General features: G+C 56.9%; 3 protein-coding genes and 1 long non-coding RNA gene across 15 annotated transcripts in view; 2 read left to right on the top strand and 2 right to left on the bottom strand.

Annotated features, from left to right (window-relative positions):
- ASPSCR1 (ASPSCR1 tether for SLC2A4, UBX domain containing) overlaps nt 1-15,908 on the top strand; it is a 28,527-nt gene extending 12,619 nt beyond the window's left edge. For 2 of the 5 annotated variants that reach the window (XM_060171735.1, XM_060171737.1), the window contains 12 exons: nt 981-1,038; nt 2,709-2,782; nt 3,073-3,478; nt 12,092-12,231; nt 12,377-12,458; nt 12,675-12,741; nt 13,296-13,358; nt 13,607-13,659; nt 15,251-15,302; nt 15,431-15,500; nt 15,578-15,738; nt 15,826-15,908. In XM_060171735.1, coding sequence (XP_060027718.1) covers nt 981-1,038; nt 2,709-2,782; nt 3,073-3,478; nt 12,092-12,231; nt 12,377-12,458; nt 12,675-12,741; nt 13,296-13,358; nt 13,607-13,659; nt 15,251-15,302; nt 15,431-15,500; nt 15,578-15,738; nt 15,826-15,839 — 1,240 coding nt within the window. In that variant the 3' untranslated portion in view covers nt 15,840-15,908. Of the gene's footprint in view, nt 1-980; nt 1,039-2,708; nt 2,783-3,072; nt 3,479-12,091; nt 12,232-12,376; nt 12,459-12,674; nt 12,742-13,295; nt 13,359-13,606; nt 13,660-15,250; nt 15,323-15,430; nt 15,501-15,577; nt 15,739-15,825 lie in introns of all 5 variants that reach the window. The other 3 variants (XR_009544718.1, XM_060171736.1, XR_009544719.1) reach the window with 3 other exon arrangements.
- On the bottom strand, nt 6,528-16,594 carry LOC132532791 (uncharacterized). 2 transcript variants are annotated; one of them, XR_009544720.1, is made up of 3 exons: nt 16,460-16,594; nt 15,910-16,351; nt 6,528-7,478 (listed from the first exon to the last, which is right to left on the bottom strand). It is a non-coding gene; the product is annotated as an uncharacterized LOC132532791 (long non-coding RNA). The 2 variants fall into 2 exon arrangements; XR_009544721.1 differs by lacking the exon at nt 16,460-16,594 and adding an exon at nt 16,386-16,420.
- A 149-nt stretch (nt 16,595-16,743) lies between these two features.
- CENPX (centromere protein X) lies at nt 16,744-20,140 on the bottom strand. The gene is made up of 5 exons (XM_016188784.2): nt 20,049-20,140; nt 17,649-17,700; nt 17,522-17,575; nt 17,290-17,378; nt 16,744-17,208 (listed from the first exon to the last, which is right to left on the bottom strand). The coding sequence occupies exons 1-5, from the start codon at nt 20,076-20,078 to the stop codon at nt 17,194-17,196; spliced, it is 240 nt and encodes a 79-aa protein (XP_016044270.1). The 5' UTR covers nt 20,079-20,140; the 3' UTR covers nt 16,744-17,193.
- LRRC45 (leucine rich repeat containing 45) lies at nt 20,111-26,677 on the top strand. Of its 7 annotated transcripts, XM_060171731.1 has the most exons (18): nt 20,111-20,403; nt 20,664-20,737; nt 21,082-21,143; nt 21,494-21,564; nt 21,697-21,911; nt 22,083-22,211; nt 23,095-23,207; nt 23,359-23,417; nt 23,579-23,656; nt 23,794-23,929; nt 24,011-24,088; nt 24,163-24,274; nt 24,361-24,431; nt 24,965-25,057; nt 25,250-25,342; nt 25,712-25,885; nt 25,963-26,110; nt 26,247-26,677. In XM_060171731.1, exons 1-18 carry the CDS (start codon nt 20,126-20,128, stop codon nt 26,441-26,443), a joined length of 2,181 nt encoding a protein of 726 aa, XP_060027714.1. In that variant the 5' UTR covers nt 20,111-20,125; the 3' UTR covers nt 26,444-26,677. The 7 variants fall into 7 exon arrangements, with proteins under 7 accessions (XP_060027714.1, XP_007524529.2, XP_016044253.1 ...); XM_007524467.3 differs by having other exon boundaries at nt 20,266-20,737; nt 21,733-21,911; XM_016188767.2 differs by having other exon boundaries at nt 20,266-20,737; nt 21,733-21,911; nt 25,960-26,110.
- The last annotated feature ends 202 nt before the right edge of the window (nt 26,678-26,879 follow it).

The raw sequence follows: 26,879 nt of genomic DNA, 5'->3' as shown, positions 1-26,879 counted from the left end.
CCTGGGGGTTAGCCTGGCAGCCGTCCTCACACAGGGAGGGCCCAGTCACCAGCTGGAGAGCCCAGTCACCAGATGGAGGGCCTAGTCCCCCAGCTCTGGCCCCCATCTTCCCCTTCCTATGGGAGCGGAACATCTGGAATGGGTGTTTCTCTGGGGCTCACTCTACATCTGCATGTTAGGACTTACAGGCCCTTCCTCTGGTGTCCCAGTCCTGCTGTCCATAGCCGCAGTGCTTGTGGAGTTGGTATTCATGTGTTTGCGATCCTATCTTTTCACCATCTAGCCCTGCTTCTTGGGCTGATCTTTCCGCCACAGGGCCCAAATACTCTCACATGTGTGCTTCCTGGTGGCACTAGTCATTTTGGGGGCTCTTGAGAGCCCTCTGTGAACCTGTCCCCATCCTGCTTGATGATGTGGCCATATCTTTCCCCTTACCCTGCCCGCTCAGCATGGGCAACAGACCACCAACCTGGCTTGCAGGGCCGTGGGACCTGGCAACTCTCTTCAGTGATGGAGCTGGGCCCTGGGCTGGAGTTTTGGGGACCAGTGACTTTTCAGTGGCACCATTAGCAAGAAGCCTAAATGACAGCCCTCAGCTGAGTGACCATAGGGTAGATTGTGGCTCCCTGCCACACTGTGGTCCACTGAGCAGATGAGTCTTTGATACCACTGAGCTCCCCTAAACATCATGGCCCCCTCAGGCCAGGGCACAGCCCCCAAATACATGGCTGTCTTCCTTACTGTTGCCAACCTTGGGTGGGGTCCCTCAGCTCACAACCCCCTGTGTTGTGAGCCTGGAGCTGTGGGCAGGTGTCTATACCCAGGGCCAAGTACACTGACCATCCAGGCCTGGAGTGTGGCAACTCCTGCCCAGTGGTTAGCCACCTCTGGTGGCCCTGGGGTGGGCCTGCAGTGTGTCCTGGATAGGGCCTGAGGCAATGGCCAGGGGTTGCTAGTGACACCATATTTCCTCTCTGCAGAGAGCGTCTGGAACAGGCCTGCGGGACGAGTCCAGTCTGTGTGTACATGAGGGACGAGGTAGGTGAGCTGGCCGATCCACACCTACTCCCTGTCTGCTCCCTGTCTCCACACTGCCCGACCCTACTTCCAGCCTGGAGGCTCTGGGCCCCCAAACCCACCCTTGACCACAGCAGGGAGGCCCTGGTTCTGAAAGGGGATGTGTTTCATGGCAGAGAGCAGAACGGCCAGCTCCTTGGAACTGACCACTGCCGCCCTAGCTGCTCCCAGCTGCCCTCAGCGCCTGTTTGTTTGCTCAGCTTCGCTCGGAGCCCCAGAGTCACAAAAGTGGTTTCATTTTCACAAATATTTGCTCTGCGCTGTGTTTTCATCTTCAGGCCCGAGTAGAGTGTGGCGTAGGTGCGACTGGCAGCAGGGCTCCAGTCCCGCCTGCCCAGCCCCCATGGGGACCCTCCTGGCTCTTGGTCCCCTGACTCACAGGGCCTTTTTGTTTCCACCAAGCTGACTGCCATTTCCTGGCCAGTGAGAACGCTGTCCCCAATGGGCCCTAGGTGGGCCCTGGAGCAGACAGGATGTACCCAACTCCTACTTATCCTACTCTGAGGTCCCCAGGTGGGGGGAGGTTCCCAGGTTGGGGGCGGGGTGGCTTCAGGACAGTGAGGAGTGGGGGCTTGGGGGGATGTCCAGGCCAGTACCTTCACCAACTGGGCCTCAGCTGCCAGTCAGACTAGGACTGTTGTGGCCAGCCAGCCCCAGGCCCTAGTCCTGCCCCTTCAGGCTGAGCACCCCAGAATAGGACCTGGCTGTGGCTAAGGTCTGCAGTGCTCCCTCCACCTCCCTTGACAGACAGGGCTGGGGTTTGAGGAGGAGGCATCAGCATGTGTGCTCTACATTCAGTCATTAGGCCCTAGAGAGGCTGGATGGCATGGGTGGCCTCTCTGTCCTGTCCAGGGTCCATCCTCTACACTTGTGCAGTGCCTTGTAAGTTTCTTTTCTTTTTTTCTTTTTTTTTTTTTTCTGCCACCAGGGTTATTTCTGGGGCTCAGTGCTGGCACTATGAATCACAGCTCCCAGCAGTTAAAATTTCCTACCCCCCTTTTTTCTATTATACTTGATAGGATAGAGGGAAATTGAGAGGGGAGGGGAGATAGAGAGGAGAGAGGGGAGCCAGGTGGTGGCACCTGATTAGCACACATAGTATGAAGTGCAAGCACTGGTGCAAGGATCTGGGTTCAAGCCCCGGCTCCCCACACAATCAGTGAAGGAGGTCTGCAGCTGTCTTATCTTTCTTTCTCTCTATCTCCCCTTCCCCTGTCTGTCCTATCCAATAAAAATGGGAAAAAAGGGCCACCAGGAGTAGTGGATATGTAGTGCCAGGGCTGAGCCCCCAGGGATAACTCTGGAGGGAAAATAAAAAAGAGAAAGAGAGAAAGATAGATACCTGCAGCCCTGCTTCACTTGTGAAGCTCCCCCCCATAGGTGAGTAGCTGGGGCTAGAACCCAGGCCCTTGCACATGATATTATGTGCACTTAATTACCTACTTGATATGTGTACCACTGCCCAGCCCCCCCTTGTAAGTTTCCACAAGGGCTCTGGGTCTGTGGGGCTGGAGAGATGGGCCCGGGGCATGGCTAAATGCACAGGTGAAGGTGATCAGGCCTTAGGGAGGTGCCCTCAAGGAGGGACCCATGGCTGTCCCCAGGACACTGATTCCCCTTTCTCCTGATAGGTTAGCGGCAGAGCTGCCTTGCAGAGCACGACACTGCAGTCGCTGGGCCTCACTGGGGGCAGTGCCATCATCAGGTGGGTGGGCCTTACGTCTTGGTTTTCAGGGAAATGGGGCCCGAGTGGAGGAGAGTGCAAATATGCTGTAGGCCTGGGGTTGGCATTCTGGTGTCTCTAGGGGGAGAGTAGGTGGGCAGGTCCTGCATGGCACCCACATGGTTTTGGTCACATCAGAGTATGAGATGGGGTGGGGGGGAGAGTAGGTGGGCAGGTCCTGCATGGCACCCACATGGTTTTGGACACATCAGAGTATGAGATGGGGTGGGGGTAGGTGTTCTGTGGTCTCACTTGTTCTTTGCCCCCCATAGGTTTGCCATGAAGTGCTGTGACCCTGTCAGCCTTTCAGAGTCAGGAGGCAAGCCCCCAGGAAGCCCAGTTTCTTCCCTGTCAGCCGACCAGGCCTCCTGTAGCCCCCTGCTTCCGCTGAGCTCGGCGGACCTTAGCCAGGGTGACATAGGCCAAGAGGAGGAGGTGGGCCCTGCAGGAAGTCCCAACACTTCAGATGCCCAGGCCAAGCAGCTGCCCACAGAGCCTGCGCCTGCCACTTTTGTTCCTTTCTCTGGTGGAGGGCACCGACTGGGGGGCCCCCCTGGTTCTGTGAGGCCTGCAGTGTCATCATCAGCCAAGTTGCCAAAGTCCTTCTGCAGCCTTGGAGGCCCCTCAAAGCCAAAGAAACTGAAGCCGGGCCAGGAGCCCTCACGGGAGCCCGAGCAGGTAAGGGACATGCCAGCCTGGGGCAGGGCGGGGCTTTTCTCCTGGCCAGTCACTCTGCAGGCCTCTGAGCAGTGTGGCCTCCGCACTCCTGTTCCTTGTTTCCTTAGCCTGGGTGAACGGGAACTGCAATTGGTTCAGACACAGCGCTGGTTCTGCACTTACCCCTAAGCCTGCAGCCCCTTGCACCTGCCAGTGGGTCTGGGGCACATGTGGGTCCTGCTGTACAGCGCCAAGTTGTAGTTTTCTAGGTAAGTGAAGAGTTGGTCAGAACCCCCTCAGAGGGTGGCCTGTCAGGCAAGGCCAGCCAGCTCTGCCCTGGTGCCTTCTCTGTGCATCCCCTCAATTTCTAGCTCTTCTTAGGAGGCAGGATGAGGCCTCTGCAAATATGTCAGTTTATTTATTTTTTGTTTTCCTTTCTGTATTGCTGTGTGAGTGATAGAATCCAGAGCCTGGTGAATGCATGATACCTCTGAGCCACCTTTAAAGTTCAATTAATATTTTATGTATAAGGATTTATTTATTTAACTGAGAGAGACAGGACTATAGCATGCGGTGCCAGGGATTGAACTCAGGGCCTCATACTTCTAAGTACAGGCCTCTTCCTCTGTATTTTATTATTTTTTTGGCTCCTCTTGGCTGCTGTATTTTATTATTTTTTTCTTTTTTTCTTTTTATTTTTTTAGTTTAACCAGAGCTCATCTCTGGCTTATGGCGGTGTGGGGGATTGAACCTGGGACTTCAGAGCCTCAGGCATGAAAGTCTCTTTGCATAACCATTATGCTATACCCCCACTGTTGGCTGCTACTATATTTTACATTTTTATTTTATTGTTTAGTATTTTTTGGTGAAACCAGGGCCTCATGTAGGTGCACATTCACTGCTCTGGGCTACTTTTTTCATGGAGAGAGAGAGTGAATGAGCGAGTGTGTGTGTGTTGGGGGGGTGCTGGTACAGTGTCGCACCTGGTTGAGTGCACATATTACAATGCTCAAGCACCCGGGTTCCAGCCTGTCCCCACCTGCAGGGGGAAAGCTTTGCAAGTGGTGAAGCAGTGTTTCAGGTGTCTCTCTGTCTCAGTCTCTCTTTATCTCCCCTACCCTTTCAATTTTTTTTTTTTTTCCTCCACGGTTATTGCTGGGCTCGGTGCCTGCACCATGAATCCACCGCTCCTGGAGGCCATCTTTTCCCCCTTTTGTCACCCTTGTTGTTGTAGCCTCGTTGTGGTTATTATTATTGACATTGTTGATGTTGTTCGCTGTTGGATAGGACAGAGAGAAATGGAGAGAGGAGGGGAAGACAGAGAGGAGGAGAGAAAGATAGACACCTGCAGACCTGCTTCACCGCCTGTGAAGCGACTCTCCTGCAGGTGGGGAGCCGGGGGCTCGAACCAGGATCCTTACGTAGGTCCTTGGCTTTTCACCACATGCACTTAACCCACTGTGCCACCGCCCGACCCCCACCTTTTCTTTTTTTTTATTTTTATTTATTTATTTATTTATTTATTTATTTATTTATTTATTTTATTTAAGAAAGGATTAATTAACAAAACCATAGGGTAGGAGGGGTACAACTCCACACAATTCCCACTGCCCAATCTCCATATCCCACCCCTCCGCCGATAGCTTTCCCATTCTCTATCCCTCTGGGAGCATGGACCCAGGGTATTGTGGGTTGCAGAAGGTAGAAGGTCTGGCTTCTGTAATTGCTTCCCCGCTGAACATGGGCGTTGACTGGTCGGTCCATACTCCCAGTCTGCCTCTCTCTTTCCCTAGTAGGGTGGGTCTCTGGGGAAGCTGAGCTCCAGGACACATTGGTTACCCCCACCCTTTCAATTTCTGACTGTCTCTGTCCAATAAACAGTGGTCCCTGGACCTTTTGTAGGTTTAAAACGACCACTCCCATGCCAGCTTTTCTTTCCTTCCTTCCTTCCTCCCTCCCTCCCTTTCCTTCCTCTCTTTCTTTTTTAAAATTTTTTCCCCATTAGTGAGAGATAGAGAAAGAAAGAAAATCAGAGCATTATCACTCTGACACATATGGTGCTGGGAATCGAACTCAGGACCTCATGCTTGAGAGTCCAGTGCTCTAGCTACTGTGCCACCTTAGTGGCACATCAAGGCCAACTTTTTCATTCTTTTCATTTTAGATAGAAAAAGACAGAACAAAGACAGAGGGGAGAGATAGCATAGCATTGCTCTACTGTTCATAGAGCTTCCCTTAGTACTTTGGTGTGCCCACATGTGATTCTGGGGTTCAACCGAGAGGTACATGGCTAGGTAGGCACCTGACCAGGTGAGCTATATTCTACCCCTGCTTTATTTTTACTTTATTATTATTATTTTATGATTATTATTATCTTTTTGGCCAGAGCACTGTTGAGCTCTGGCTGATAGCAACAGTGCTGGGGTTAAACCTGGCACCTCACAGCCTTGGGCATCAGAGTCTGCTTTGAACACTGCTGTCTCTCTTCAGCCTGCCATGTTACACTTTTTTAAAAGTTATTTAATCTTGATTTACAAAATTACAAGATAAAACAAGAAAAATTCCACACCTTTCCCAGCACCAGAGTTCTGTGTCTCTGTTCCTTCCATTGGGAACTGCAGTAGTCCTCCCAAGGTCACAGATATGGGTTGACTGTTATAACTGTCTGCCTGTCTTGTCTGTCTATCTATCTACAGTTTTGCTCATTTTTCCTATGGTCCTGCCCTTTCTGCCTTTCAAAGTCACACCTACACCTATTACTACTTCCAAATGTTCTTCCTTTTTTCCTGTTCTCTCTTGTATAAATATAATTACTGTTTTCCATGTTGATCTGACCCAGGGCCCATATATCTTCATATTTAGCACAGAAGCCTGTGTAACCTCTGAGGTCCTGTCAGTCTGAGCTTGCAGTCCATGCTCACAGCTGGGAACATTCTAGGCTGTGGCAAGGGGCAAGTCCTGGGTGCCATCCTCTGAGCCCTGGCTGAGGGGCTGAGGGGCCTGTTAGTCCAGAGTCCCACACACACTCAACTTGGGGGCACCCTGCTGGCTTTTTTTTTTTTAATTTCTTTATTGAGGAATTAATGTTTTACATTCAACAGTAAATACAATAGTTTGTACATGCATAACATTCCCCAGTTTCCCATATAACAATACAACCCCCACTAGGCCCTCTGAATCCTTCTTGGACCTGTATTCTCCCCACCCACCCACCCCAGAGTCTTTTACTTTGGTGTGATACGCCAATTCCATTTCAGGTTCTACTTGTGTTTTCTTTTCTGATCTTGTTTTTCAACTTCAGCCTGAGAGTGAGATCATCCCATATTCATCCTTCTGTTTCTGACTTATTTCACTCAACATGAATTTTTCAAGGTCCATCCAAGATCGGCTGAAAATGGTGAAGTCACCATTTTTTACAGCTGAGTAGTATTCCATTGTGTATATATACCACAACTTGCTCAACCACTCAGCTGTTGTTGGACATCTGGGTTGCTTCCATGTTTTAGCTATTACAAATTGTGCTGCCAAGAACATATGTGTACACAGATCGTTTTGGATTGGGTGTGTTGGGTCCTGTTGGCTTCTTAGCTGTGGTGCCACCAGTGTGCAGGGTCAGAGTCTGATAGCAGGTCTGGTGGGACCCGTTGGTGCTGGGACTTGGTTCTCTGTGGGCACTCAAGTCTTCACTGGGATTCCTGTGTTTGGGGATTGTACCTTTCTCGCTGAACACTGGTGGACTGGTAGAGGGGGCCTTTGGGACCCTGGCTCTGTGTCTCTGGGGAACTGCAGGCGGGGCGGGGGCTGGGTGTTCAGGCCCTGGATTCCAGCATCCTCAAGCACTGACCCCAGAGGCCCACTCCTCAGGAAAGAGGGGTCCTAGGGGAGGGCCTGCCTGGCTGCCAGCAGTGCAGGCCTTTGATCTGGGAGCCCCAGCAGCTGGCTGCCTCACGCGTCCTGTCACTGACAGCCACACACTCAGTAGGCCAGCCACATGGCGTCTGCTTTGTGTCCCTTTTCAGTCCTGGGGGAGGGGAGCAGGGAATACAACAGAATGCTTTTTGGGGGAACTTCAAAGGTACGCCTTCAGTAATCAAAAAGAGTTTCCAAGTTTCCCATTAATGTTCTGCCTGTGTGTGGTTTAGGGATTTAAATAAAGAGTCAGAAGAAAGAGACAGGATAAAATACAGGCAGGTCCTCTGCTGAGGCCCGGGCTGCTTTACAGACCCACTGACCCCGCCTTTGATGTTGGTGCTCACTTGTTATTAGTAGGTAGTTCCCTGGCCGTCATCAGCCCTCTGACCAGGCTGCCCCTCTGGTCTTTGAAGTCCTTCCTCTTGCCTGGAGGCCACCCTGTGGATCTGTGTTGGTGAGGCCCCCCACACAGCTGGAATGGGGGTCCCTGATCAAAGGCAGGACAGGGAGGCTCATGGAACAGATTTGGACCTTCCTGGGTTTCTGAACATCCCTCCCCAGTCTTGGGGCGATGGACCTCCTGGTTAGGGGCAGGTTTAGAGCCTGTGGGCACAGTTCTGGGGCTTGAGTGGGTGAGCACATAGCCCCTGGATGCCCTCTGCTCTCAGCCCTGGGTACTGACCCCCCTTCTCATAGTATACCATGCTGCCCCCCACATGTGGTGCCCAGGCATGGTATGCAACTGGCTGGCCAGCCTCAGCATGCCCAGTTGGTATTTGGATGCTCACGGGCTCATGGTGGCTGAAGACCCAGCTGTTCCCAGAGGCCCAGAGTGACCTTAATTGGAAAACCCACTGAAGTTGGTTGGCAGATGGGTTGGTTGCTTTTGAAGGCACCAGTCCAGTCTTGCAGCAGATTTTGAAGCCTGGTGACAGGCAGGCACTTGCAAGTGTGACTGTCCTGCTGTGTTTCAGCAGCAGCTCAGCTTGGGGAGAGTACGCTGGTCCCTGGCCACCCTGACACCCTGGAACCACGGCTGCACACCCAGCCTGGGCTTCTCCCTACAGGTTGGCTTTGGGCACACAGGCCTGGCTGCTGTCTGCCCTTTGGACCTGCTAACCTCAAGCTGCCCCTTACTACCCCTCCACTCTGGAAGTGTACTCAGAGCCATTTCAGTAATTTTTTTTTTTGGGGGGGTGGGCTGTGGCTGTCCCCAAAGCCACACATTTGGCCACACTGAGGGGCAGAAGGTACAGCAGGTGGGGAGAGGCCTGTTAGAGCACATGTATTCTCATGCATGAGCACCATGGACAGCACTGGGGTGGCCCTCCATGAATGGTGGGAATGGATCAGTGGTGTCTCCTCTCTCTCTAAAAAAAACAAAACAGAATATTAGGCCATGAAGGCCCCTCAGTGATGTCCTGCACGTGCATGATCTGAGCTCCTTCCGGAGGGCACGTGAGAAACCAAAGTAAGTTTGGGGTGGGGGCTACAGATTTCACATGGGTTTCAGCTCAGCCCTATGTGGGAGCACCATACCCTCAGAGGAAGTACCACAGATAGTGGAGCAGCCCTGAGGTGCTTTTCCTTCTCTGTCTCTCACCCTCACTCTCTCAGTCTGAAGATCTGAAATAAAATATCATTGATTCAGACTCAAGGCAAGGCTACATCCTTCTAGAGGGAGTGGATGTGGGACTTGGGGCTGCGCCCTCCCCACTGAACAGATGCATCCGGGCTGCCTAGGGCCCTGGGGCAGCCTTGGTAGCAGCAGGCCTTCCTGCTGTCCACATGCTTGCCCTCTGCCTGCGTGCAGGCTGGGGCTCTGAGTAACTCAGGAGTTTTTGGCCAGGCTCTCCTGGTGATTCACTGAAACCCCAAGCCTCCAAGGAAAAGGCGCACATTCTCACCAAAACCATTGTTGGGAGGGGGGTGGGGAAAAGGACTGCTCCAGGGGAAACTAGAAAATCTGGGATTGAGGTCACCTCCCAATAGCTTCTGCATTCTTCTGTGTTTTATTGCATACTGGAAATTTACTGTCAAGGGGGGTGGTTGTACAGCAAGATCACTTGTGCTGTGTGCCCCACTGAGCAGGGGGCCAGGGGAGCTGTGGTGGCAGGCCCATTGTAGTGTGGCAGTGATGTTCTGAGGGCACAGAGATGTCCATAGCTGGCATTGTTCACCATGTGCCCCCCTCCCCATGGCCCAGCACCTATCCAGCCTGGGCAGTCATATAGGGCTGCTCTGAGTGTCCCTGTAGAGGGTTCTCCCTGGACCCCGGCCAGTGTCCTCCAGTGACAGCTGTGAGGTCACCACCCTGTCTAGTTCCCCCTGCCCTCATGCCCACTGGGGTCCCAGGCTTAAAAAGGGGGCATTTTTCAGGGGGCATTGGGTCAGATGCTGCTCTCAAGAGTCATAATCCTTGCTTGGCCTCCAGCGAGTGACATGGTGCCTTGTGCCTCAGTTTTCTCATCTGTCACACTGCATTCAAAGGACACCTGCCCTGCCACTGGGCTCCCCCATGTCCTCTTGTGATGGCAGCAGACGGCTTCAGAGAGGGACTGTCTTTGGAGACTGTCTAGAACCTGGAGCTGTCCGTAATTTGGGGCTGCAGAGGCTCCAGTTCCTCTGTGTGCTTCAGACTCCAGCAAGGGGGGTGATAATGTGTTCCTCAGTCCCTCCATGTGTGGAAGGTTCTAGAATCTCTTGGCTTATGTTAGCAACCTCATCAGGCAAGGGGCCTCAGAACTAGGCGACCCTTGTAGCTTAATCCTGCAAGCAGTCAGCTCCCACCAGTGTCCTTGGTACCAGCAGTCCAAGAAGGAGCTGGGCTGTTACATTCTAGACCTCATCTAGGAATGTCACTGTGGGTCCTTGGGGCAGGGTGCAGAGGGCTGCCATGCAGGCCCATGAAGCTCATGCCAGTAGGCTTCCTATTCTCATTGGGTGGCCCTCATGGAGTACAGCTCTCATCCTAGCCACCTCTGCCTGCTCTGTGCTCATGGGCCTGGGCAGCAGCTGTGGGCTGAGGCTGGTCTGGCCCCAGAGGCAGCAGGGTGTGCTATGAGCCCCTGACTCCAGCTGGTTTAAGGCACAGGGGGTGTGGAAAAAGGGCTGATGAGACAGCATAATGGTTATGCAAAAGACTTTTATGCCTGAGGCTCTGAGGTCCCAGGTTCAATCCCCAGCACCATCATGAGCTGAGCAGTGCTCAGGTATCAAAAAAAAAAAAAAAGAAAAGAAAAAGAAAAAAAAAAAAGAGGTGGGTAGGTGGGTGGTAGTGCAGCAGCAGGTTAAGTGCACATGGTGTAAGGTGCAAGGATCCTAGTTCGAGCCCCTGGCTCCCCCACCTACGGGTCAAGCAGGTCTACAGGTGTGTCTTTCTCTCCCCTTGTTTTCCCCTCCTCTCTCCATTTCTCTCTGTCCTATCCAACAACAACAGCAATAATAACAATGATAAACAAGGGTAACAAAAGGGAAAAAACAGCCTTCAGGAGCAGTGGATTTGTAGTGCTAGCAATAACCCTGGAGGCAAAAAAAAAAAATGTCTTAAGGGTGGGGGCCCTTGGACATTCCTCCCCCATCAGAGGGCTTTAGCTAACTTTACTGTCTGACCAAAAATCAGTGTCTCTGGGCAAGGGTCGGTGTCACCTGTGTCCCCCATGCTAGAAGGATTGAGGCCCTCCCATCACCCCACTGTGCTGGGGGCAGACTCACAATGCTTGGACTGCTGGGTTGTGGGGTTACTGAGTTCTCAGCCCACTGGCTGTGGCCTGGCCCTCCCCTAGGGCCTAGAGTGCTGGTTCTTGTGGAATGCAGGCTCTGTGGCTGTGGGCCGCCTGGCGCCTGACATCTTGTTATAAAGTCTCTGTTGCAGACCACTCGTGGCTGCCGGGGTTGTGGCTTCACAGGGGGTACCCCCAGGGGCCCTGGTCAGCCACCTAGAAACCCCCACAGGCCCTGGCCAGCCCTTCCTGTCCTGCTGCTGTGCCTCCAGATCAGAAGGGCTCCCAGTGGGGAGCCATGAGACTGTCTTTGGGATGTCTGGGGGTGCCTGAGCTACCTGGCAGCTTTTCTTGGGGGAGCTGGTCCCAAGCACAGGGTGGTTGCCTGGACCTGGCATCCCCAAGGACCATAGAGCAGGAGGGGGGACCTTGCGCAGGGAAGTGGACAGAGACACTTGTTCCCAAGCTCACCCCACCCCCAGGTGTCAATGGGGTGAGATGGGGGAGGGGTTGGACCATGGGTGGCTCTGGCAGTGCTCTCTGCCCTGGAGATTTAAGGCCATCCTACAGGGAGAATAGGGCTTGTTTGGCCCAACTGCCCCCCATGTCACCACCATGGAGGGGTCCCACCCCCAACCATTGAGGCAGCCTTGGCTGCAATTACCAGGAAGCACTGAGTGCAAGAGTCCTGCTTTGTAATTTCCAGCCAAGGATGCTGCCATCCTTGAGGTCCCATGCTATCCCTTCCTGTGGGGTAGGGGTAGGGGGGCAGGCTGGCCAGCCTGGTCTTTGCCTGCACTCTAATTTACGGCTGCTTTCTTGCAGAGGCCCTGACATAGCACTGCTCCCCATGTTCCTCATTTTGGGGGACCCTGATGGACAGTTAGTTCCTTGGGCTCCACTCACCCTGCTCCGCAAGTGCCTGTGTGGTCAGGCTGCCTCTGGGGGAGTGAACAGGGCAAGGAGGCCTTACTCCAGGGCTGTGGGTCCCTCCTTGCAGCCAGTGGAACGGGACCCTGTGGTTTGCCATCCTGACCTGGAGGAGCTGCTGCAGGCTTGGCCAGCGGAGCTGCCCGATGAGTTCTTTGAGGTGACGGTGGATGACGTGAGACAGCGCCTGGCTCAGCTCAAGAGCGAGCGGTAGGGGCACCCTGCTTCACCAGGGTCCCAGCGCCCCTGGGGGTGCAGATGGGAGGCAGCCCACTGTGAGATCACAGCCTCCAGTCAAGCCTGTCTGGGGCTCTGCTTGGCACGGGGACCTAGACCTTTCCCTGCACCCCCACAGGAAGCGCCTAGAAGAAGCTCCACTAGTGACCAAGGCCTTTCGGGAGACACAGATGAAGGAGAAGCTAGAACGCTACCCTAAGGTACAGAAGGGAATGTGAGGGGGCACCACTGGGATAAGCCCCTGCCATGGCAACCTGCTCCCTGGGGCCCACAAAGCCCGTGTCCAGTGAGAGCAGGGTCAGTGCGGATCTCCTGGGATCTGTCCAACTGCATGTCTGCTGGCTCAGCCCTCAAAGGCCCAGGGGTGCTACCTTTTCAGCTGGGCTTCAGGTAACCACACACCTGTCCTGGTTTAGGTGGCCCTGAGGGTCCTGTTCCCTGACCGCTACATCTTGCAGGGCTTCTTCCGCCCCAGTGAGACAGGTAGGCAGCCCCAGCTTGGGGATGGCTCCCTACTTCTGGGCCTGGAGACTAGTTGCCTGGCCTGTGTATATGTGTGTGTTCATAGTGCTGGGCTTCATGGCTGCCACCTGCCTGAGCTTGCCAGTCTTGGAGCCCCCAGCTGTGCTGTGTGTCTTGGACACCTACTTGTTCTGAGTATTTTGGGAGAGGGTGGGCCCAGGGGTACTCCTCCCTGGGCTATGACTCCTCTGAAAGGAAGGGAGGCACCCCTGTGATTCCTGTACAGGTCTTGGCCCCCCTGGTGTGTGTGTGTGTGTGTGTGTGTGTGTGTGTGTGTGTGTGTGTGTGTGTGTGTGTGTGTGTACGGGGGCTCTGTGGAAAGACCAGCTGGAATTCTCCCCTTCCAACTTTGATGGTCCCAGGAGGATGGCCTAGCCTTGGGGACAACACGAGGATAGGATCAAGTTCCCTGACCCCGCTTTTAGGATCCAGTCCAGGAGCATAATTTGGGGCTCCAGAGTGGGGCTGGGGGGCCTGTTTATGGTACCCCCCACTTACCTCACCCCATCTTGTAGTAGGGGATCTGCGGGACTTTGTGAGGAGTCACCTGGGGAACCCCATGCTACCGTTCTACCTGTGTGAGTCTGCCCTTGGAGCTGGGGGTTGGGCTGGAAGCAACTTTTCCTGAGGAGCCATCCTGACCCTGAGCCGGGGGGGGAACAGGGGTGTGGGATGCCAGTCTCTTTGGAGGTATCTGGGGATGACGGGTCCACCTCACTAGGGTTTTGCAGCCCTAGAGGTGGGTGGGGGCTGTGAGCCTCACCTTCTCAGAAGCAGCCCAGCAGATGTCCCCCAGCACCCCCTCACCCCATCCGTCTCCCTGCAGTCATCGCTCCTCCAAAGACCGTGCTGGAAGACCACAGCTTGACCCTCTTCCAGGTAGCACTGCCTGTGGGAGTGCAGGAGGGTGGCAGTGCCTTTCAGCTGCCTTAGAGCCAGTCCTGCCTGCTGGGGTGGGGCTGCTGGGTGGCCCCCAGAGGAAGAGTCAAGGGTCACAGGCCTTGGCTGCAGGTGGCCCTGGGGGCTGGCTCCTGGCTGAGGTGGGGTCTGGGCTGGAGGGGCCACTGGAGCGCAAGGCTGAGGAGCGGTGACCCAGTGCCTCACCTGGTCACCTTCCAGGCCAGGAGGAATGTCTTATCCTCTGGCAGAGCAGTGGGTCCCCCAGCTCCGACCTAATGGCTTCCTCTTCAAAGTCCATCTGGAGCTTAATTAGTAACAGGCTTCTGACTAAGTGGCCCTAGCCTTGCGGAGTTCTGGGTGGGAGCAAGGGGGGCTGCTTGCTGGCAAGGGCTGACCCTCTGGAGATAGCAGGGCACCCCTAGGAGAGGTGGCTGGTGGGTATAGGCAGGGCTGTGAGCTGTTCTCCCCCGGCCTGGAGCCCCACAGGCGCTGGGCCTCCCCCCCTCCTTGCTGGACAGCCTGTTGATAAACATTGAATTTGGAAGATGTCTTGGGATCAGAGAGGCGTGGTGCCCAGACCCCTGCCCCCCCCCAATTAGGAGTCCTGGGGTGCTGCCTGTTCTGCCTCCACGTGACATTGCCCCCTGCTCTGAAAGTTGCCTACTTTCATCCTCGGCCCTGTCAGGACCTTAGGGCGCCCAGTCCGGGTGGGTCCTCAGCCGCCTGCCATCAGAGAGCTGGCAGAGCACAGGGAAGGAAGTAGTGAGCGGCCACACGGAAGCCATGGGCTTTCATGTCCCTGGCAGGCCGCTCGCTCACTCTCTTGCTTGACGCTGGGGGAGGGGGTGTCCTGCTCCAGAGTGACAGCTGGGTGGGTGTGGGGTGGCTGCCTAGCTGTTCCCCTGGCCGCTGCACCAAGGGAGTGTGTGTCAGGAAGGACTGGCTGGAAAGCAGCTGGGTGAGGCTGAGTGTGGTGGAAAGCAGGGGTGTGTTCAGTGGGTACAGGGGTGCCTGCTACACTCACCCCACCTGGCCTGTCCCTGAAGTACCCTAAATTCCTGTCTCAGCCTCACCCCAAGGACCCTCTGTCCTGGTGCTCTCACTTTCTTCTGTGGTACCCTCAAGAGACCCTAGCAACAGGCAGGGGCTTTTGTGGCTGCTGAGTGGGTAGGGGACAGCCTCCAGACTGGGCTCCTGGGTGGCTGAAGTTATTTGGCCATGCTCTTCCATGTCCCAGGAAGGTTAGGGGCACTGACTCCTCCCCTTTCCTGCTCTGGCTCTTAGCCACCTTGTAGACCCTACCCTATGTTCTTTGGGCAGCAAAGATGGGGAGCCTGTGCCCCTTGGGCCTCACTGGCCACTGTCTGCCTCCCGCCAGCCCCTCCATGCTTCTGTCCTCTGCTGGCCCAGCAGTTCTGGCTTACAGCTTTAGTTTTTCAGGAGGGTCCCTGTAGGCTTCCTCTAGGGAGGGTAGGGGGTGCTGGTCTTGAGTAGTTGAGCTGATCAGCTAGTGGGCAGTCAGGAGAGTGGGGATCCTCGGGGTGCAGCCCTAGGTCCATTCCCCTTGCAGGCCAACCTCTTCCCTGCTGCCCTCGTACACTTTGGAGCTGAGGAGCCTGCAAGTGAGTGGGGGCTCCTCCAGGTAGAGGAGGGAGTCTCAGGACCTGTGGCTGGGAGGTCCCCCTCCCAGGGCTGAGTGGTGGTGGTGGGGGGGTTCCTGGCTCCCCAGGCCTGAGTGGGCTGCCTGCAGGTCTCTACCTGGAGCCCAGACTGCTGGAACACACGGTGTCCCCATCGGTGGCAGACATGCTGGTGGCCAGGTGAGCACTGGTAGGGTGGGGGACACCCTGGGGACAAACCTGCACCCTGCAACCCTGATGCTGGCCTTCCCCGGCAGATATATGTCCAGGGCCGCCCGGCCTGAGCCTCCGCTGCCAGCCCCCGAGGAGTTGGAGCCCACAGTAGAGGAGGCCCTGGAGCCCCCTGAGCCCAGCCCGGGGCCAGTGCAGCCTGTGAGGAGGGATCTGGGCAAGGTGCCCAAGTGGCTGAAGCTGCCAGGTAGGTACCCTGGAGGGTGCTTTGGGGTGGGGGTAGGGGTAAGGCCAAGATCAGAACTGAGGTCACCCCACTCCATTTCCCCTGCAGCAAACAAGAGGTGAGAATGGCCTGGAGGTACCTGCCCACCCACCCAGCCTCCCCCCAGCAGGAATAAAGATGGCTTCTCCATACCTCCTGTTCTTCCTCCAGAAAGGGACGCCGGGCCCCCTGGGCACCCACCCTTCCTGGCAGTGCCAGTGCAGTGGGGCCTCCCAGTCCTGGCATGGCGAAGGGGCACACCCTGCCTCCAGGCTGGGCTGGCCCAGGCTTCCCCTCCCACTCCCGCTCACCCTGCATCAGAGCACTTCAAAGTGGCCGTGGGGCACAGTTCTGGGCGCTTGGCACCGCCTCTGCCTTCAGGTCTAATTGCTTCCACATGTGCCTGGCTTTGAAGCCCAGATATGCCTGGAGGCGGGGGGGGGGGGGGGGGGGAGAACAGCGGGCTAGGCCAGGGAGGGCTTACCTACCCCCGTGCTTCGAGGTCCTTCTGGGATTTCTTTGGGTGCTGTAGTTGGTGGAGGTGACTATTGGCACCCCTTCTTCCCCAGCTGGGTCTGGCCTGCACACTACCTCCCTCTGGGACCCAGCCAGGCCTGAGATTCAGCTACAAGTGGGCCCCAGCAGCCAGGCCCGAGATTCAGCTACAAGTGGGCCCCAGCAGCCAGGCCTGAGATTCAGCTACAAGTGGGCCCCAGCAGCCAGGCCCGAGATTCAGCTACAAGTGGGCCCCAGTGGCTCCAACCCCCCGCCCCCCCATTCCTGTGGCCAGTTTCCAGGGGAGCAGCCACATGCACAGGCTCTGGGCTCTTGGTGGCCATTGGCAGAACCCCCACCCCCGCCCCCATGTGCTGTCCCCATGGTCCTTTCAGAATGCCCTGCCCTCATCCCACCAGGATGGGCAGAAGGGGTGAGCAGGCTTTGAAGCAACTTGACTTTGGGTGATTAATGACAATGAGAAAGCGGGGCCTGGGGGAACAGCTTTGACTTATTGATGTTGCTTTGTGGGAACAAATTTATGGCTCAGGAAAGCATCTTCTGAGGGGAGCCAGTGGTTGAAAGGGCGCACAGCGGCTTTGATGTTAGGGAGTGCAGCTGTGTCAAGTACACAGTAGCTACCTGCCTGCTCTGTGCTACCAGTGGGGGGTGGGGACGCTCCTCCGTCTGCACCTGCTCCTCCTGGGTGAGTGTGGGGTTCACTGCTCTAGAGGCAGGAGGGGTACCCCCCCCATGGGCCCACAGCCCCATAGCTCTGTCCAGCAGCAGTAAAGCAGAGAAAAGTAGAGGACAGGCAGCAGGAAGAACAACTCGTGGCTGGGACTGGGGTCCTGGTGACAGTGGGCCAGCGTCAGGTCCAAACCCCCAGGGACATTCAGGACTGCAAGCACTGTGGACCTATAGCTGCGGCAACATGAAGACCTAGAAATCCAGAAGCTGTGGGAGAGAGGCACTCAGGCTGGGGGGTGGGGTTCAGCCCACCCATGTCTTCCCCCCACATGCCCACAGGCCACTCACCAGCTGAGGCAGCACCTTCTCCAGCTGGTCCACGTCCACTTGCGTTAGGTCCTCTGCCTGGGCCTGTCGGACACTGCGGATGGCCGCCTCTGCCGGGAGGGGAGGGATTTTTGAAGGCCGGGTTCACTCCACCCCCCAACTCAGGCACCAGCATGGGGCAGGGATGCATCTCAGGTTTGCCACTGGAAGTCAGGAGGGAGGGTTGGGGGGGCATGACAGGCAGGCAGCTTACCCACAACAAAGATCTTGAGCAGCTCTGCCAAGAGGTGTAGCGCATCCCCACTGACTGTAAGGCAAAGGGACCTGTCACAGGCTTGCCCCCACCCTCCCCACCACAGGCCTCCCGCTGGGGCACAGACCTCTGGTCTTGTCATCCTTGAAGTGTAAGTGCAACAGTTTGCTCACCAGCTCCTGCAGGGGACATGGGACAGTCACTTATGGGTAGACACGGGGGGCCTCTCTGGAGACACTGTAGGATCTACTTGGGGTAGGGACACCCCTCCCTTGGATGCCTCTTGGGGAAGACTGGAGTTTAGGTGATGTGGCTGACAGATGACTGGACTCTAAGGAGCTAAGAGGCCCTTGAACCCAGGGCCAAGGGGTGCTCCTTCCTCAAGGCTGTTGTGCTTATGAAGATCTGGTGCTGTGCCCCCTCTTGGGAACCTGCTTTGTGTTGCTACAGAACAGACCCTGAAGCAGGTGGTTGGCACTTGTGAGGCATGTCCTTTGGGGGAGAGGGCTGGAGAGGCCAGGCACCTCTGCAGGATTTCCTGGGGGGACAAGGTAGGGCCCATATGTCATGGGGAGGTAGCACTCTGGATGGAGATGGGTGGGGAAGGGGTCAGAGACCTGGGAGGGATACATGTGAGGCTTCCCTTGGACCAGGGGCTGGCAGGCAGCTCTGAGGAGGCAATGGGGATGTGTATGTGTTGGGGGGCAGGGGATGAACCAAGCATGGCTGCCCAGGAGACTGGGGGTGTGCAGCTGGCAGAGCACTTGGGGAGTGAACACCAGCAGAGGGAGTCCTGTTGGAGGGTGAGTGGGCCCCTTTGGACCTCCAGTCTTTGTCACGGGGTCACACCCTGACCCACTTGCAGCACAGCAAGACCAGAGGGCACAGCAGAGGGCCAGGAACGTGAGTGGATACTAGACAGGTGAACAAGAGATGCAGCCCTGGCTTTGGAAGGCCAGGACTCTGCCCAGTTAACTGACCAGTGACTTGTCCTCTCAGCAGTGACCTGGGAGCTTGGCGCCACCTGCTGGCCATTCTTGCCGCTATCAGGCAGTGCTCAAAAAGCGCTACCCCTTGGGGTCCGGTGGTGGCGCAACAGGTTGAGCACACAAATTACAGTGCTCAAGGACCGGGGTTTGAACCCCCCCACACCCGCCCCACCTGCAGGGGGAAAACTTTGCAAGTGGTGAAGCAGTGCTGCAGGTGTCTGTCTCCTAATGGCTGTCTCTACCCAATAAATAAAGATAATAAAAAGTGCTACCCCTCTATCTTGGAGGTGGGGAGAGCTGTGTGACACCCCAGGGGGTCATCACAGGTTGGGAGGAGGGTTGTCCCATACAGGAGTGGGTGATAACCAGCTTGCAGGGACAGCAGTGTCTGGTATACCTCAGCCTTCGTCCCACTGCATGCAGTGCCACAGGCCCTTCCCTCCCTGTCACCTTTGCTGAGGACAGCTCTGCCTGCCAGGGCCGTTGGGCAAGCACTCCAGGACTATCCAGGGTGCTTCTCCTTCCCCCTGGTTTTCCCTTTTGATCTCTTCTGGGCCAGGTCAGAGAACTGAACCTGGGTGAAAAAGGAACAGACTCCCAACAGAGAACTGCAAGGTTGCAAACCCTTACACACACCCCCACACGCATGCAAAGCTCCTTCCTGGGTTTTCAGGACCATAGTCTCTTCTGGCTCACCTTCCTGAGATATAACTGTAACAGGTACAAAAGGGCAGTTTGGGGTCAGATCTCACCATATCTATCCAGTCTAACGGCCTGGGTGTGAGTCAGCCATTACCTTAGTTTCCTTACTTGGTAAATCCCCTTTTTAGGTTGCTAAACAATAAATAGGTCCATCTGTGTGAAGTGCCTGACTGCCAGGTGCCCAGTCTTACTGAGAAAGCACTTAGAAGACCGGGAAAAACAATTACAGAAGACAGACCTTCCACCTTCTGCACCACATAATGACCTAGGCGCATACTCCCAGAGTGTTAAAGAATAGGAAAGCTATCAGGGCAGGGGGTGGGATACGGAGTTCTGGTGGTGGGAATTATGTGGAGTTGTACCCCTCTTACCCTATGTTTTCTTGTCAGTTTCCTTTTTGTAAATAAAAAACAAAACAAAACAGGGAAATAGCACAGTGGTTCTTCAGACTAATGCCTGAAGCTCCAAGGTCTCAGGTTCAATCCCCAACACCACCACAAGCCAGAGCTCAGCAATGCTCTGGTTAAAATAAAATGAACTATTTTTGAAAAGCACTTGAATCCACACATCCCAGACAGCTTAACATGTGAACACAGCCGGAAGAGGTCTTTGGAACTCGAGAAGCTGGGCAGAACCATGATGCTCCCTGACTGCGATCATGAGAAGGCCTTTCAGTCCCGGATTCGAGCACTACGCTTCCCGAGTCCCCACGGATCTCCGTGGCTGCTTCCCGGGTGAAGCACCGCGGGTATCCAGCGTCGCCCTTTGCTTGGAGCCCCCAGCCCAGTGTCCCCGCGCCTCAGCCCGCCAGCCCCAGAGCCGACGCCCGCTCCCACCTTCCGGAAACCAGGGATAGCTCCCTCCATGATCGCCGCCTTGGTGCGCGTTTCCCTTACCCCCGCGCCTCCAGCCAATGAGGCTGCAGCGCGCGGGTTCGGTTCACCCCGCGCGACTTCATCTTCGCTCTCATTGGCCCGGGGCGAGCCCTGCAAAGCCTCCTGGGTGTTGTAGTTTCCGCCTGTCGGCTCCCGGTGCCTCCTGCTCTTCCTGGATACTGAGGCACCGGGCGGGGAGCGCGGCGCGAGGGCCTTGCCGCATTACGGAACTGGCAGGCGACGCTGGGGTCCATGCTGTGCCTAGTGCCGTGCTGCCCCAGGACTCCTCATCCTCGCGTCCCCACAGTGCCAGTTCGTCAGTGCTCCCCTAACTGTGGGGGCTTGAGGGGCCATCGTACGCCGCGGGGTGGCTGGGGGCTCGCCAGGCCATAGTGAGGCCTGCTTGGAGCACATGGGAGAAGCACCCCAGGACATGGAGGATTTCCAGCGCGCATATAGCAGGCTGTGCAAGGACAGTGGGGCCGAGCCCCAAGACAGTGTCCTGCAGCAGCTGCACGAGCTGCCCAGGGGCCGGCTGGACCTGGCTGCACAGAGCCTGACCGTGGATACCTGCAGGGCCCTGGGCAAGTTGCTGCAGAGCGCGCTGCTGAGGGAGCTGGTCCTGAGCGACTGCATGCTGAGCGAGGAAGGTGGGCAGGCCCAGAGTTTGCTGGGGACAGGTGCTTGCCCTGGCCACCTCACAGAGATGTCCTCCAGATGCCCCAGCTGGCTTCCTCTCACACTGTAGTGTGTGGGCAGGGCAGTTTGTTTTTCTGGCAGAAGCTTACAGGATGGCACTGTAACAGAGTTTCCAGATGCTTCCAACGTGAGACAAGTGGGGAAACTCATACTGTGAACCTGGGCCAAGAGGGTTGGGGGGGAGTACAGTCAGACAGAGCAGTGTCCCTCCTCCGTGTCTGGGATGTTGCCTATAGTGGAGCCTACAGTAAAGGGATGCAGGGCACAGACTGACACCCCCCCCACACACACACAGGTGCCACACTGCTGCTCCAGGGGCTGTGCGCCAACTCTGTTGTGAGGTCTCTGGATCTGAAGGTGAGCAGGTGTGCCATCCAAGAGCCTCTTGGAGATGCAGGGTCTGGCCAGGACCCTGGTCTATTTCCATTGGCAGGCAGGACCTCAGTGCTGCTTTGGGAATCTTTCCTGCACATGTAGGAGTGGGATCATTAGTTCCAGAATGTAAGCAGCAGGTGGAGCTCAGGGGTGGAGTATTTGACTGCAAGTCCAGAATGTTCGAGTAAGCCAGCTGGACCAGTAGGGGCAGGGGTCATTGTGTGAAAGCCCTGCTGTCAAAGCAGGCTCTCATCTGAACTCAGCCACTAGCTGGTCTGGGTCCTGTAGGGTGTGGACAAAGGGGGTGCCCAGCTAGCCTCTTCCCATCCTAGGGCAATAATCTGCGTGCTTTGGGAGCTGAGGCTCTGGGGAGACTCCTCCGGCAGAATAAGTCCATTCAGAGGTAAAGTGTCTCCACTCAAACTCCCTCCCTCCCAGATCCCTCTCTTCTGACAGATTCGGGGTTTATCCTGAAAAACAAGGCTCTGTAACCTTGGCAGTGACAGCTTATGCCCACCCTGGGCCCTGGGATCAGGTGCCCATCAGGCCATGCTCCTGACTCTGCCCACAGCCTCACGCTGGAATGGAACAATCTGGGCATGTGGGAAGATGCCTTTGCCACCTTCTGTGGGGCCCTTGCTGCCAACAGTGCTCTACGGCAGCTGGACCTCCGGAACAACCAGATCACCCACAAAGGTGCAGAGGAGCTGGCCCTCGCCTTGAAGATGAACAGCAGCCTGAAGGAGCTGGGTGAGGCCTCCCAGTGCCTCCCTGCCTGCTGCCACTTTCGTCTACTCCTAGACCAGGGGAGGGGAGTCAGGGGTGTGGAGCTCCTGCTGGTGATCATCTCTGGGAGGAGGTGCCCAGGGCCAGGCCAGGGCCCAGGTATGTTCAGTCTGGTGATGGCAGGTTTCGTTCCAGATCTGCGCTGGAATAACCTCGGCCTCTTGGGGGGCCGGGCCCTGGCAAGCTGTCTCCCCAGCAACAGAACCCTGTGGAGGCTGGAGCTGGCTGGGAACAGCATCCCTGGGGACATCCTTCGAGCTGTGGGTACGGAGCGGGGCTTCTAGCAGCACACACTGCCTGGAGTAGGGCACAAGATGGATCCTCTTAGGTTAGAGTGTGCGAGTCAACATGCATGAAGCCCTGGGTTCAAGCCCCTAGTCCCTACCTGCAGAGAGGAGCCATCACTGCAGTGGAGCAGTGCTGCAGGTGTCTTCTCTCTCTCCCTCTCTCTCCCCCTATCAAAAGAAAAACAACAGAATGAGATTGGTCTCATTAGAGGCCCAGCCACTGAGGGAGGTTTGGCTCTTGGCTGGGATACTACGTTCATCTCCATAGTACTCTAGGTTAGAGATGGGGAGAGGAAGGCTCTCCCTGTGTGCCAGGGTTCAGTACCTGCACCCACCCCCCACTTTACCCACACGTACTAAACTTAAGCCCTTGCCCTTGTATGATTATGTGGGGCTGGGGGCACCTGGACTTGAGCTTTTCAGGAACCTCAACTCGTCTCATAGAGGGGCCTGAGGTCAACCCCTGGACCCCAGCCCTATACAGCACTTTGCTGCCTCTAAGGCCCCTCTGCCTGGCTGCTACTGACAATGACAGAGCTGGGGTGGGGATCCCAGCCCCCTGCTGGAGAACCTACTGCCCTATCCAGCCTCAGTGACATCTCAGGCCCTGGGTCATGAGTCACCACCATGTGGTGGCGGCTCTGCTCTGATACTGATCTCTTGTGATGCTGCCTCAGAAATGTGACATTGTTCTGTGTAAGCAGGATGGTGCCTACCCTAAGGCCCAGGTGCCCCCCCCCCCTTTCTGCCTGCACATACATCTGGCCCTGCCATCCCCATTATCCCATGCTGGGGTGTGTCTGGTTGGCTGTGGGGCGCAGCCTGGATGACCCAGGTGGAGAGCTGGCTCTCCCCCACAGAGCAAGCCATGAGTCACAACCAGGACCAGCAGGCCTCCTTGCGGGAGAACCAGGCCCGCACTCAAGTGCTCAGCAAGGAGGTTCGGACCCTGCAGGAGGAGAAGTCCAGGCAGGTGAGTATGGGGACTGGGACTCCTCCCTCCTGGGAGCCCACAGGCCCCTTGGCCTTATCCCTCTGGGGTGCTTGCCCTGGGGATTCCAAGTTGAGAGCCTCTCCTCCCTCCCTTGGGCGTGCTGCCTGGGTGGGATTGACTCTGCCCTCAGTTTCTGGACTTGATGGAAACCATCAACAAGCAGCGGGAAGAGATAGCCAGGAGTGGCAGGTGAGCAGCCTAGGGGCTAACCCAAGATCCCCAAGGGCTTCCTGGAGGAAGGAGGCTATAGGATCAGAAGGAAAAACAGAATCCAGCCTGGAGTGGGAGAAAGAATTTGTGGGGCCTGGGAGCTCTGGTGACTGGCTTGGAACATTCCTTTGTGCTCACAGGGCTACAGCAGTACAAGTGGCACAGCTCCAGGAAGCACTGAATGAGCGGCACTCCATCATCAAAGCCCTCAAGGCCAAGTGGGTGCAGGGGGGCGGGGCAGCTTACACAGAAAGGTGGCAAGCCTGGGGCTCCCTGGAGGAAGTGAGCACTGGTTGGTAAGAGTGAGACCAACACGGCTGAGGGGGTGGAACAGACTGGCCATGCCAATCTTCAGGCTGCAGATGGCTGAGGCCGCCCTAGTGCTGTCCGAACAGAAGGCTCAGGACCTGGGGGAACTCCTGACCAGCTCGGAGCAGAAGCAGCAGAGCCTGGCACAGAGGCAGGCACGGGAGCAGCGGCTAGAGCAGCAGGTGGGCAGGTGGCTGTGGGCAGGTGGGGGGTGGCACCAAGTGGCAGGTGGTCAGAGGGCCCTGGCTCCGTGTGCCCCATAGGAAGCTGCAGAGCGGGAGGCCAAGCTTCTCAGAGACTTGTCTGCTGCCAATGAGAAGAACCTGCTGCTTCGGAACCAGGTGAAGGAGGGGCCAGGCATGGGGGTTCCCCCCACCCCCTGCGGGGCCTCACTTTCTCCCTGGCACTGGCCCAGGTGGATGAGCTAGAGCGGAAGTCGAAGTCTCTGCAGGAACAGCTGTTCATGGCCCGTCAGGAGCTGACCACCGTGTCTACTGAGCTGAAGATGCGAGCTGTTCAGGCTGAGGGTGGGGCAGGAGCCAGGGGCTGGTGAGCAGAGTGGGGACTGGGGGCGGGGGGCCTGGGGACCCATACTCTTACCCTGGGCTTCCAGAGCGCCTGGAATTGGAGAAGAAAAGGTCCCGGCAGAACTTGGAGGACTCAGAACAGCTGCGTTCCAAGGAGGTGCTGAATTTACTCATTTTTTTCTGTTATTTTTTTTCCCCCCAGAACACTGCTCAGCTCCAGCTTATGGTAGAGTAGGGAATTGAACCTAGAGCTCAGAGCCTCAGCCACGAAAGTCTTTTTGCATAAATATTACGCTGTCACCCTCCCCTTAAAAGATTGTTTTTCTATGAAAGAAAGAACAAATGCCATAGCTTTACTCTGGCACATGCAGTAACAGGGATTGAACTCAGGACACCTCATGCTTCAGAGTCCATCCAGAGCTTTATCCACAGTGCCACCTCCTGGGCCCTGAATTCACTCATTGGCTGCTGCCCACTCCTCACACCCACCCCCACCACCCCCAGGCTTCTGTGTGTCCCTTCAGCACATCCAAGCCTCTCCAGCCACACTTCCCACAAGCCACTCAGGGCTCCTTCTCCCCATAGGCATGGTCCCCACAGCTTGCCTTCCTCTTGGGATGGGTAAGAACTTTGGAGTGGTTGGGGGGACCCTGGGAAGCCAGCCTGCCAGTAGCACCTACCCCTGGGCAGGTGGAGCACATGACGAGGCACCTGGAGGACAGTGAGAGGGCCATGCAGGAGCGGCTGCAGAGGCTGGAGGCCATGCGCCTGTCTCTAGAGGAGGTGAGGCTCTGCTCTCTCCTGGGGGCCCCTGGGAGCTACTACCAGCGCTCTTGGAGGCCAGAGGGCCTTAAGAAGGTGGCACCTGCACTCCCCTGATCCTGGGAGGTATGAAGATAGAGGGGAGGATTTGGGTGGGGAGGATGGAGGAGCAGGTGGAGGGGAGGTCAGTGGGGCAGGTGGTTTCTGGCGCAGGAACTGAGCCGGGCCAAGGCAGTGGTGCTCAGTGAACGCAGCCAGGCCGAGGAGGAGCTCATCAAGGCCAAAAACCAGGTCCGCCTGGAGGAGGTGAGTTGATTCCACCACTTCTCGCTCCCAGAGCCACCAGACAGGAAGGCCTGGGGGGTGGGGATCTTGCCAGAGCGTGAGGGTGAGGTGGCAGAGAAAAGTGTTTATGAGGGTAATGAGCAGCTCCCACTGTGATCCAGCCCTGAGATGGGGGGGGGGGCTCCCTGACCACATGAATCCTGGGGCCATGTGGCCATGGGGTGGGGAGGGTGAGGGACCAGCGAGCACAGGCAATGCGGGATAGGAGATGGGGGGGTAGGATGGGGTCTCCCCGAAGGTCCTTCCAGTTTAGCAGGTTCAAGGGACCAGGTGGGTTGGGGTTGGTGGGGGCCGGCCAGCACCCACAGGCTGACTCTGTGCCCCCCGCAGCAGCAGCACCGGGCTCACCTGGAGGAGAGGCTGCGGCTGCTGACCCAGGCCCGAGACGAGGCGCAGGGCACCTGCCTGCAGCAGAAGCAGGTGGTGTCGGAGGCGCAGGCGCGGGCAGGCCAGCTTAGCCTACAGGTCGAGGGCCTGCGCCGGCGTCTAGAGGAGCTGCAGCAGGTAGGGGGGCCCTGAGGGCCTGGAGAGGGTGCCTCTTCCCCCCACCCCCCCACTGTCACCACCGCCCTTCAAAGCAGGAACTGAGCAACAAAGACCAGGAGAAGGTAGCTGAGGTGGCCAGGGTGCGGGTGGAGCTGCAGGAGCAGAACGGGAGGCTGCAAGCCGAGTTGACAGCCCAGGAGGCGCTAAAAGAGAAAGCGGCGGCCCTGGAGCGCCAGCTGAAAGGTGAGTGCGCCTGGTCCCCACCCCACCCTCCTATCTTGGGGGCGTGGGTGGACAGAGAGCCGACGGTTAGGCTAGGCTGGAGAGGGCACAGTAGGCAATGGCAGTGCCCTCTACTCACCAAGCATCCTCCACGCAGTGATCATGAGTGACCACAGGGAGGCGCTGCTGGACAGGGAGAGCGAGAATGCATCTCTCAGGGAGAAGCTGCGGCTCAAAGAGGCGGAGATGGCCCGAATCCGGGACGAGGAGGCACAGAGGGCCAGCTTTCTGCAGAATGCCGTACTCACCTATGTGCAGGGGTCCCCCCTGCGAGCACCGAGCCCCCAGAAGTGAGGGGGAGGCAGCCCGTTGTGTCCCAGCCTTGGACAGTGGAGTTGGTGGCCGGGGGTGGGGGGGCCCTAGCGGTCACTGGGCCCGGTGCTGGGTGCTGGCGCATGGCCTGGATGATCCAGAATTTTCCCCTGCCTGGGAAAGCAGCAGCATGATGGAAGGGGGTCGGCTGTAGCTTGTTACCTATGTGGCTGTGGGCCAGTGTCTGGAAATAAAGATGTTTTGCACTTTGTGATACATTTTTGGCCTTGCGCCTTTCTTCCACATGGTTGCGCCCCACCCCTGGCCCCCCCAAAAAAAACCGCAGGAGCCCCTCTGTCCACCAGCCCTGCGGGGAGCCCTCTGAAGTGAACGCTGCGGGGTAGAAATGGGGTAGAGGGGCTCCGCGAACACCTGCCCCCTCGCTCTCAGCTACCGCACCCCTCCTGGCCAGGTGGGC

This window comes from Erinaceus europaeus, chromosome 14 (genome assembly GCF_950295315.1).
Source record: "Erinaceus europaeus chromosome 14, mEriEur2.1, whole genome shotgun sequence".
In the NCBI taxonomy this organism is placed as follows: Eukaryota; Metazoa; Chordata; class Mammalia; order Eulipotyphla; family Erinaceidae; genus Erinaceus; species Erinaceus europaeus.
The sequence above is the reverse complement of the archived record's forward strand: the minus strand, read 5'-3'. Positions and strand labels throughout refer to the sequence as shown.

Coding starts and splice junctions, on each gene's coding strand:
- CENPX (XM_016188784.2), bottom strand. CDS start 20,078: ATGGAGGGAGCTATCCCTGGTTTCCGGAAG. Junction 17,576..17,648: donor CAAGGATGACAAGACCAGAG/GTCTGTGCCCCA, acceptor TTTGCCTTACAG/TCAGTGGGGATGCGCTACAC. Junction 17,379..17,521: donor GCTCAAGATCTTTGTTGTGG/GTAAGCTGCCTG, acceptor CCCTCCCGGCAG/AGGCGGCCATCCGCAGTGTC.
- LRRC45 (XM_060171731.1), top strand. CDS start 20,126: ATGAGGCTGCAGCGCGCGGGTTCGGTTCACCCCGCGCGACTTCATCTT. Junction 21,565..21,696: donor CAGAATAAGTCCATTCAGAG/GTAAAGTGTCTC, acceptor CCCTGGGATCAG/GTGCCCATCAGGCCATGCTC. Junction 23,657..23,793: donor ATCAAAGCCCTCAAGGCCAA/GTGGGTGCAGGG, acceptor GCCAATCTTCAG/GCTGCAGATGGCTGAGGCCG.